Genomic DNA, 11,581 nt, shown 5'->3' with positions numbered 1-11,581 from the left:
AACGTATGCTGAAACCATAGAGCAAGCTGAGACTTCCTTTGAAGGAAAAAAATAAAGTGTTCTTTTGTCAAAATTGGTTAACACACAGGGAGGTTGACCCCTGCTGGTAACAGCGGCGAGGCATTTGTTGACTGTGACATTATTCAATAGGGGAACATTTTTATGCAAATTTATGTTCTTTAAACAAAATGTTTTCAAAAGCGTACTTTCTATAAAATAAAGATAATTTCTTGAAGATTATAATTCATTAGTGTGATTAAAAAATATATTATGCTTATTTAATTCAAAAAATTGTTAGAAATTGTGTGTAGTTTAGTTGGAATGTACTCCGACCCCTATTTTTGAAATGGTACACCCCAGCTTAATCAACCTGCACGTCGTTCAATCGATGTTGTGGTAGTGTGTGTAATGTACAGTGTACATACCATACGATATGTGGTAGCTCGTGTTTAGAAATCAAGTCCACCACTTTCGCAAAATTTTCACATTTTCGCTGTACGTCAAATCGCCTTTCTCAATGTTCCGATGCCGTGAAACTCTTGTGAACTCCTGAAGTCTTCTTTTTCCATCCAACAAGCACCGGTTGGACACATGAAGTCGTTCATTTTGGTGGATCTAAGTGGAATTTTCGACCAAGTTTTGTAAATTCTTACGGGCGAGAGAGCTAGAGAGGTAACCCCTGCATTTTCCGGGCGGACGTCGTTCGACGGTCGTGCTGATTCAATCACATTTTGGACAATACACACGAACTCGCTGAAATAGTGCCTCGCTTGGGAATTCTCGCATTTGTGTACACTACACCAGGCAACATGGCGTTTTCACTGGATTTTATTTTCGTGTTGGTTGGGACTATTTTGGCCGTATTTTCTGGACTTACAACAGCCCTATCTGGACAGAATGGATGTGCCGACGTTCGGGATGCCTATCAAGATAAAGGATTTAGCACAAATGAAGTACCGGACTTTGCAGTTTCGGGTAAGACTAAGAGTAAAATTACTTTAGGGTTTTAGGCTACACTATATACAGAAAAGTCAAAATCAAATATGTTTAAAAACACATACGTCAATACGTCAAGAATGTAAACTTGCCCAATGTATCTGACTGCAGGTAGTGACTGTTGAATTACAATTTGCTTTCTTCACTTTCAGTTTCATTGACAAACAATTGAAACTTTCAATTGTTTGTTCATACATAGTTAACTGAAGAATAACATTTAATAAAGACAACAATGCATGAGTAACTAATAAATTATATAAAAAATGTTTTTTGTTTAATGATTGTTATAAACATTCACATGTTTTTAATGTTTCGTTTTTAAGTGTTTCCTTTGTTTTTATTGCTACCTTGGTTAAAAATCAAAGTTTTTTTTCCACATCCAAGCAGGCGAGAAAAAAACCCTTTTTTTTGAGAAAACATTCTCTTCAGCATGTTCAGTTAAATTAGTAAGGTTTGGATAATTTGTCACACCAAAACATTTGAATTTAAGAAATGATTCGTAATGCGCGAATCGTTTCTTAGATTTCTGAGTGTTGGTGTCCATTAGCAAGAGCTGCAGCAGTAGACCCACTGTCAGTGTCACGTCGCTTTTAAAAGCGTGGATGGATTTGACGTTGGTGTGAAAACAATTATTTTGTTTTCTGTTTCCTCAGGAACAGTACACACTGTATTCAGCTAAAGCTTCACAACAATAATAATGCTGACAAACCAGACAAACATTTTTCACAGTAAAATAATTTTCCCAAAACAATCACTGTACATGTCGGTACCACCTAGGCTTTATATCGATTACTGAAAGAATGCCTACGAATACACCTGAATATCCCTCAATCTTCAAGCAAGAGGTACACGATACAACATTCGATTATGTGTAAGTAGCCAACCCACATCATTGATGAAAGCGTATTAAAAAAAAAAAATTGTTGGTTTATTCGCATTCGATAACTTTATCAAAAAAAGATAAAATATATTTTCCAGTGGGATAAAGAACAAAGATGACTGACCACTGAACAATTTCCCTTTTGTATAGACATAGTTGTGAACAAAACCGTACACAAAATATCAGTTGCTACTAAAATTCACCGTTCGCTACTTCAAATTATAATATAAAGATTCAGTGTGCACCAAATGAGACAAACGCTTCATTAGAAGTTTCATGATTTATTTGTGAAAAACAAAAAACTAAATTAGTCTGTGTCTCAACCACAACATCCTAAAACAATAGACTACTTCTCTACGCACGCTTTAAAACTGGATGTGGTTTAGTATACCACATTATTACTCTTTGTAGTGGGCAAATTAGTTTCAGGTTGTGATTAATTCCACAACAGATCCGCTGTTTTTACTCACTGGGAGGCAGTTCCGTAAGGAAAGCCTTGGGTACATTGCTAACAACTTGTGGTGACTTCATTAAGTTGAACGTTTAGATTTAGGCAGAACCAGCTCAAAATGTTCAATGTGCAACTCCCTCAATGCTTAAAACTTCTTGTAATTTAAAAATTGAATAGTGTTTAGGCTACAGTACATACTTGCTTTTGTTTTTTTAATCCCAGTCCCACCATTCTTTGGCTATTCTGGTTAGTTATTTTTGTAAAATACTTTGAGCCTCTGTTCTGCGTGTGACCCTCTCTAATACTTAAGAAAGTCGTATAAGGATAGAGGCTAACGGCAAGTTGTTTTCTTTACACTCGGTGCACCATTTTATTTCCTGAAACAGACGAAGACAAAATACTTCTTGTCAGGTCTTCGCTGGAATCATTATCTTAATTAACTTATAAAACAAATAATCACAGAACAGTATTTATGTACAAACAGTATTAAATGAAATCGTAAACGGCTTTAAATAAACAGCTATGTCTCAAGATCATGACATGTGATCTTAGATGGAAAACAACAACTTAAATGCAAATAAAACTTGGCCGATGCTCCTGATCGGAAATGTTTTAAAGAACAAATACTTATAAATAGCAACTCTTGTCAAATAAACAACAAATAAATAATGAACTTGTATTCAGAAAACTAAACCGGGACAAATCTTTAGTCCGGCAATCAATCAATTCCATTAAATCCCTAATAATCTCGAAATGAATAAAAATAGAATCAATAGTGGTTGAAGATAAACACCAGTTTACAATAATGTACATTGAATGATGATTTTAGAGGGAAAATGTATGAAAATAAACCAAAAGATTATTACCTGAAACAGACGAAGACAAAATACATTTTGTCAGGTCTTCGCTGGAATCATTATGAAGGTGGCGGAAGCGCGCGAAATTGAAATGCTTCTCAAGAGAGGGCGCTTCTCATAACAAATAAATGTTACATAGTAAGTAAGTGCAATAAAAATAACAGTGGGGGGTACAATTTCTATGACCGTCACATGCGTAAGGCACTTAAAACTTATGTTTTAGTATTTCATTTTCTATGGTTCATTCAAGTATTGGTATTGACCATTATCATGCTCTCGCCATTTTGGCCATAATTCCTTATATCCAATTACATGAATGAATAATTTTTAAAAAGGAACCGGACTATTTCTCCTTCAAACCTTTGTTTTTTAGTTACATTGATTTGAATGGGATTTATTTTAGATGGTAGCACCATAATGAAAGTCTATACTCTGTAGACGGGGGTGAAGTTGAAGTTGAGACAGACTCATAGAGGTTGTTGCCCTCATTTAGCAATTTGTTACACTTGTATTGTACTGAATTTTTGAATGGAAAAATACCCTTGCAACATGTGAAATGGCCGAGCCCTCTCACACTCCACAGATAGCTTAAGAAACTTCAAAATTCATTCAAGTTATGATTTTAAAAGTAAGTGGACGTTTTGAAGTAGCTAGTTCTAGGAACACCCGCTTAAAAGTATTTGTTGTTGGTTGAATAAATTCCTTTAGAGATCACTGTTATGTTATGCCCTTTGAACTTTGATCTTTGCCCTTCTTGTGATTTACTTAATATATGGCATTTTGGTAACTGTTCAAATATGACCTAGAGTTTATTGTTTATTTTATTAAGCTAATGTGTTAATCTCCACAGTGTAAATATGAACAGGCATGTTTGTCCTCTGAGTTTATTATTATAAATGAATGAGGACTGCCCTCTTATTTTTGTTTGAAAACCCACAGAGTTCCAAAACACTTGACATTATTAGAATGGAAACGAAGGCCTAATTGATGGAACAAAACCCACTGCAGTTACCTTGAGTTAGGCGGCCTTTGTTTTTCTCTGTGGTTCACGTTGGTGCTCTTTGGGTTAGTAAAGCTCAAAAACAAATTTGCATTATCCTCATAGAACACACAGTTTTACCAGTATCAAAAAAAGGGAAGTTACTTTGCAACCTCGATTCCAAGCTGAAGTGCAAGGCCTGCAATTTGTGTTCATTAAAAAAATGTGCTTTCGTTGTTATGTCCTGAATGTGATAATTTGAACAATTTTGGAAGGGATTTTCTCATAATTGCACTTAAAATAGATCATTCAGCCATTGAGGTATTTTCAGACCACTAGATCCCTGTTTATAATAACCAATGGATTGCTTAAATTAGATTCTAACCATAAACACTCAGTGAAAATTTGCTTTGCCATGAGCGTGTGATTACTGGGGTTTCTGTTGTCAGTAGCAAAGGCGTTCAGAAATGACCATTACCCATGAGGATAGGAGATTCTTTTATGAGTCAGCGCAGCGACACAAACAATTGTAAATTTTTAAAGGGTTTTCATAATTTTACATTTTGTTTCCAGTGGCGTCTACTCGCTTCAGTGAAGCTCTTAATATTGTCCATCCTTCTCAACAAATACTCATCAAAATGTAATAAAAACATGATTATGACTCATATGAGGGTCAGTTTCTTTTGTGTTGATAAATTTATAAGGTTATTTAATTTCTAAAAACCAAGATATTATAATGAATTTCCAAAAGAAATGTACACTGTACAAACACCTCTACTTTTACAGGATTTGTGATATTGAGCATCTGTTTTGATATAAGTAAAAACCATTTTTGAGGCTCGCTCTCTGAACATACATGTCATACAATGACCGACGCATGACATGATACATAGTTTGCACTAATCTAGTTGATGAGTCAAGGTACTTAAAGGAAAAAGGGTTAACATCTGATGTTCTATAAATCTTAATTTACGTCTGATCATACACAAATTGGACAGCTTAAAACCTTAAAAACTGAGAATCGTTACCGAGTCAAGAATTCAAGCGCTTGAACATACACCATACTTCCTGGATGAGTCAAGAAGCTTAACAGCTGACCAAACAAAGGGCTGCTTTTTGTGATAAGATGAACCCCTCTCACTCCAACCAAGCAGCATGGAAGTATTTCTCAGTAACAAGACTAACATAACAACCAGAGTGTGACAAACATAAATAATTAGTGATAAACAAACCAAACACATGGATAAGACATGGCTTGATCAGGAAACTGATGGCTCAATAGGGTGCTAATGAAGCTCTAAGTGATTACGCAAGATAGACAAAGAAGAAGTTAGTGGGTGTCATAGTTTTGACCTGTGCTGGGCTGTGGTTTCTTGTGATAAGATTTGTGAGTACTTGTAAAATGCAAGAATTCAATGTGGCTTTCCAGTGAAATGCAGGCCTGATACTTCAAGGAGGCAATTGCCTTGGTGCCCTTGAAATGCTCCAGTAGAAATTTACAATTTCCTCATATAGGGTGCCCTTTGCCAAAGAGAAAATGCCTTGGTGCCCTTGTCCTTTAAAAAACGAAGCATACAGGCCTGTTCAAATGCATTCATGGTTCTTGTATAATGTAGTTTGTTTACAGAATGGATGCATTATGCAACAGTCTGTCATCTTGTTGTTGGTTCTTAATTCATTTTCAAAGTTTGTCTTCTGACTTTTTATTTTTTATTCAATACATACAATGTATTTTTTAACATTCAATCAAGGCTCCAGATCAAGTTAGCATGGATTTGAAATTGTAGTCAAATATTTGTTGTGAAGAATAGTTTATGTCTGCGTGATCAGAGTGTGTTGGTTGTGTACACTTTTTGGTTCAACCATGTACATTATTTGTAGGCCTACATGTACAGTATGGTATTACAGGTGAGCAATTGGGTCTGAATGTATGCACCATACACCATACCATGGTACATATGTCACCCAATGACAACAAAGACAGACAAAGCTTACAGTATAACAATGTACACACATTACAGTTTGAATCTAGTCTTGTGGAGTTGGTCAATGAGTAACTAAGGACTCGGCTAACTCGCAATCCCATGGACAAAGACACATTTATTATTCATCAACCCCAGGTTTCCCAACAACAAAACACAACATTTTAATTAGTTTCCTCAAAACAGTAATCCCCTCACCTAATCTCTTTGATCCTCCCACACCCCCTTCCCCCACACTGGGTACTCCCACCCAGTGTGTCCCCCCTGAAGAATAGAGACTTATGATTAATTGAATAGATGAGTAATTGCCTAAAGGAGAAGGGTTCAATACATCAGCTAATTCTTCGAAGAATGCGGACCTTCCACCTGTTCAAATGGAGACTTAACAGAGTTCCCCCTACCTAGTGAGTTTGACCATATCCCCAACCTTTCCCAAATAGGGTTTTAACCATTAGCCTCTCTACCTGTTCAAATCTTAGCTGTATGATGAAGCATGTTTTGTATTTCAAATCTCCTAAAAAAGAATCAGCAATAAAGAAGTTCCAGGTCGTGACAGAAACACAGACGGTCGTTGGTTATAAAAGCTTAGTTGGTTATGTAAGTTTTTACTTACATGTACGCACTTTGGAAAAATAAGAGGAGATGACAGTTTTAAGACGAAGGGGAAGTGATTTTGATTGTTAATTGGGTTGTTTTGTTGTTTGGATTGAACTGGGGATTTGGGTAAGCCCTAATGAGGAGTCATTCAATTTCTGATTCTAGTCAAGGTGGTGTGTAGGCATCTTTAAGACACCTGCAGCCGATTTCACGAAACAGGAGTAACTCGTCCTAACTTAGGATGGGTTTAATTCGTCCTAACATCTAAGAATATGGAATTTAGCTCGTCGTTAGCGCCACAATTAGCGCCAATAACATGATGAATAGGAAACAAAAAAAGATATGTTCAGTTCTACAATCCCGGCCATATCTCGTTGGGCCCCCTGCCCCCTTTCAATGTTGGTTCCAATTGCCGACTGTGTACTGAGTTACAGTCAACATTGGGCGTATTATAATTTTAACGTGCAAATTTGATTTCTAAATGCTGGGATTCCCGGCTGTCAGTTGTGTCATCTCTGACCCCTGACCCTTATTTAGCCATTCGGATGAAGAGAGGCTCACCATTTCACTGTTTCTTAGAACTGTGCTCCTCTACATGTACTTACACCATGCAAATGAAAAAATGTACCAAATAAATTGTTTTTCTCAAAACGCCTGTATCTGGTATTTTACTCAAGCTTTTGAAGCGTGGTAATTGATTTCCAGTTATAGCCTACACGTAGTCCTACTGCATTTTGCTGGCTGTAACAAAAATGTGGAGTATCAATTAATATAGTAGAGGTGATTCTAAACATGTACAATTGCTGTCCAAATAATGATTGAAAACATGACCATTGGATTCAGCGCTACTTGCTAAGGAAGTTCAATATTATAATGACAATCTATCCAGCTTTACAAAGAATGAACACTGGATGTGAATACAGTGTGTTTACTCCCTCTCTTAACTGCCCAGGGCAATGTATGCGACAAAATATGCAGTGCTGTATCTCTGCTAACACTGTATATATAAGACACACAGACACAAATGCAAGTTCAAGCATTCCCTCTTTCAAAATGAACTCTTCCAAATCTGTACACTGCATTATACATTATAATACCCTGATTCTTTTGTACGTTTTTTTTGTAACCACAACAATGTTTTCATATCACATAGGTCTTTTGTTCTCATACAGGCTGAATTAATTTAAAAACGTGCTTTGAATTCAGGTCTCTGGCTAAAAAATTATAAACAAAGCACTCCTTTAATATTTAATAAACCTCAGTAGTAGATGACCCCAGTTTCTCTACTCTTGGGCTGAAAGCAGCATATCTTCCCTGAAGGCGCGTAGTTGTAATGTTAGTGCTAAGGACGGGCTGGGTAGATTTTAATTAGAAGCTCTCTCCTTGAAGAAAAAATGATGACGTGCAAAGTGTAGGGCGCTAAACGACTCGATGCGTTCAATACTTGTATGTGTAATGTAGGTAAACCAGGGTAATGTTATCATTGACGTACGTGTGCTGACATCTTTTTTCTAGAATTCATATTTTTTCTGTGTTTCTAAGAGCGTAAACTTGTTATTACATTTTTTTCATAGAGATTTCAGTGGTCGTGTTCTCATAAATTTAATGGTTACAAAGCTGCATCAGGGGCCAATTTCATTGAGCTGCTTAAGCAAAAAATGTGCTTAAGCACGAAAATAGCTCGCTTGTTTTACACATGTTACTGGCCAAAATTTTATGTCATATACATTGCTTATGACTAGTATTTAGCTGTTGTTTACTTAGCATAACAATTGAGTGGAGTCTTGGCCGGTAATCTGATGTTACTAAGTAATGAATATTTTGCTTTTAAAAGCAAAATTTTGTGCTTAAGCAGCTCTATGAAATTGGGCCCTGGTCTTATACTTCATAGAGGCATCGGAGGAGGCAATTGCCCTTGGTCATTATTGCCTTGGTGCCCCATGAAACCTTCCAGTAATTTACATTTATCTCATAGACATGTACTACCCTTTTTTAACAAGGAAAAACCGTCTCGCCCTTTTTAAAGAACAAAGAATCAAGCCTGCTGCTTTGAGACAGCTGTTGGGTTTTGTACTGAAGAAAAGTACAGAATTTGTAACAGTTTTTCATTGTTTCCAGGTGCCTTTTTATGCTCTATGACTATTGCCTTTGTTAGTGTACATGTCGTTGCACATGCTGTTGTACTGTATACATTACAAATGCATCCAGTGTGATATGTAGGCACAGCTATGTAAATTGCTCATTATCATCGAGTACAGTATACAATTGTTGCACGTTGTGACTGGGGTCCATGGCGTTTTGTACACCCGAGTGGGAAAATGGAACCCGAGGCAAAGCCGAGGGTGCCATTTTCCCTCGAGGGTGTACAAAACCCATGGACCCCAGTCACAACGTGCAACAATTGTTTTGTTATACCTTTGTATAATTGTTATTCCTCTTCTCGAAGTTCTGTTGTCATCTCAAACATTATTACGGCGGACTATTCATTGTTTAATAAGCAGACGAACGAGAAACAACTTCCTCGAACCCGTGGTTGTTTCGTACACAGCGCGAAATCGACCAACGCTGGGAACTATCAAGGTGATGTACACCCGCTGTACATCACTTTTCATGTTACCCGGCGCGTCGCGAGCCATGTAACATGCGTTTTTGTTGCGCGTCACATGATTGGTTCTCGACCCATCAAACTTCACAATTTGCACAGAGGTATAACAATGCTGATTGAGTACATTCTGAGTCAACCATGCACCAGTAATTATACACACAAAGAGAATTGATCCAAAAAGCAAATTTATGATATTAACTGATCAACGTTACTTGTACTTCATTTACTGCAATGAATAAGTTCAGCAGTCTTGGTGCTCCACTCAAGTTCCAACAAGAGGTTTTTCTACCTCCTCTGGTTGTTATCTCAATTTGGACCTTAATTTTAACATTTTCATTACTAATTTTAACGGTTGTTATTTAATGTTAGTTGTCCAAATGGAAATAAACCAACCAAACAAATAAACTACATTAAGACATAAATTTAAATTTTCAAGCTGGAGTTCTGTTTAGACTTCGACTAAAATAAGAATGACATTTCGAGAGAGTCATTTTCTAATAATGTCTTTACACATGACAAGCTAGCTGCTGCATCAACAACAACCCTCGATTGGCTAATATCAGATATATGCCTGTCAACAAATCAACGAAACGAAAGTCACCTTCAGAGTTTCATCAATTTTTCAGAGCTCGTGCCTCCCCAATCTTCTCGGTTTTTTTATCCTCGAGGGAAGCTGCCCTTTTTCTCCAGGTAGCTTGCGTCGGTGTTGACGATTACTCGACTCATTAAGTGTGCAAGTCACAGTTCATGTATTGCAAGACTTCTGCGTAATGTAGAAGATTAAAAAACGCTGAGATGTAGACACCTTTATTAAAGTGGCTGGTTAAAACAAAACAAACATTCTGGAATTAAAGTTTTCCTGAAACCTATGGAAATAAGTGTGATTGATCAGATGGTATTAGGACTAAGTTTTGAAAGGTTAGATTTTAGATTCTTGAGGTGCACAAGAATTGGGTTTGGTCTTTAGAGACCATAGCGGCAACAAGCAGCTGGTACCATAGCGGCCACATATGGCAGTAAGCTGTCCTCTACAGTGTATGGCCGCAAGATTTGATTGACATTGTCTATCACACTAATGTGGTGAAAGTCATGTCCAGAATTGATATTTTGACAATGTTTACCATGTTCACATACCTTTTTACACATTTGTGAAGCAAATCAGGATTTCTGTTTGATGTTGATTTTTTTCCCGAAAACACTACCCCAAAACATCAGCAATAGTAGGTGTATACAATGGGAATATTGTGATGATTATACACAAGTGTAAAACAGCAAAAAACAAAAAATTGTTTTTGTCTGTTAGCTATTTTGGCACCCAACCCCAATATAAATCACCAGCCTATGAACCACAAAGTTGTGGGTTTTGAACTAGGATGCTAGGCTCTGTCTGGGCTGGGAATTTAATTTACCAAAGACCAAGCCAGACATCTTCCACCCCATCTCGAAAAAAAACCCCAACAAAAAACAGTTGACCAATATCTGATTGAACTATTTGTGTCATAGTTCTTGGCAAGTTGAAACAGGCTGCTGCTCTCTCTATGGTTAGACTGGTTTGATGAGATATGAAGATATGGAGCCATTAGTGGGTTTTAGATTGCTAAAACACTTCCCTAATGGCTTTTTATACAGGAAGTTGACTTCTGTTGTTGCTGTTTCAAGACAGGACAATGTGTTTATTTTTGTTAGGGTAGTCGCATGTTTCAAAAACCTTAACCCTTTTTGACTTGCAGTACGCTAGTTCAGGCTGGCATGTACATTATGCTACGCTTTTTTAAAGGGCAAGTGCACCAACGCATTTCCTTTGTAAAGGGCACCCTGCGAGGTAAATTTCTGCTGGAGCGTTTCAAGGGCACCAATGCAAGAGACCAGGGGGCACAGAGACAATCACCTTTGTTGCCTCCAGGAGTATCAGGCCTGCCAGTTGTACACATGTTGCGCTCTAACTTAGTCTAACATCTTGTTCTGCTGATCTGGACAACTTTCTAGTTTCAGTACTGAACTCATACAAACGGTAGTGTCAAACAATTACACATGTAAAAGTATAGGATAATGAATGATGAAATGACAAACAAAATGGCCGTTCTGCTCCCTGAAACGCAACCCAAAACAGTCAAGTCAAGCAACTGGTGCTGTTTTGGGGGCGAAAAAATTTATGTCCGGCCTAAAAATTCCATAAGAGATCTCTCTGCCTGGTAAAGGATGAAATTACCCTGGCGCCACTCATGTTGAGACCC

The 11,581-nt window shown here is 37.2% G+C and overlaps 1 protein-coding gene across 1 annotated transcript in view; it reads left to right on the top strand.

Annotated features, from left to right (window-relative positions):
• Nucleotides 1–423: 423 nt before the first annotated feature.
• Nucleotides 424–11,581, top strand: part of LOC117298299 (glypican-6-like) — a 67,615-nt gene continuing 56,457 nt past the window's right edge. Inside the window, exon 1 of the mRNA XM_033781453.1 lies at nucleotides 424–975. Coding sequence (XP_033637344.1) covers nucleotides 810–975 — 166 coding nt within the window. The 5' untranslated portion in view covers nucleotides 424–809. The remainder of the gene's footprint in view (nucleotides 976–11,581) is intronic.

The sequence above is a fragment of the Asterias rubens genome, chromosome 13 (assembly GCF_902459465.1).
Source record: "Asterias rubens chromosome 13, eAstRub1.3, whole genome shotgun sequence".
Lineage (NCBI taxonomy): Eukaryota > Metazoa > Echinodermata > Asteroidea > Forcipulatida > Asteriidae > Asterias > Asterias rubens.
The sequence above is the reverse complement of the archived record's forward strand: the minus strand, read 5'-3'. Positions and strand labels throughout refer to the sequence as shown.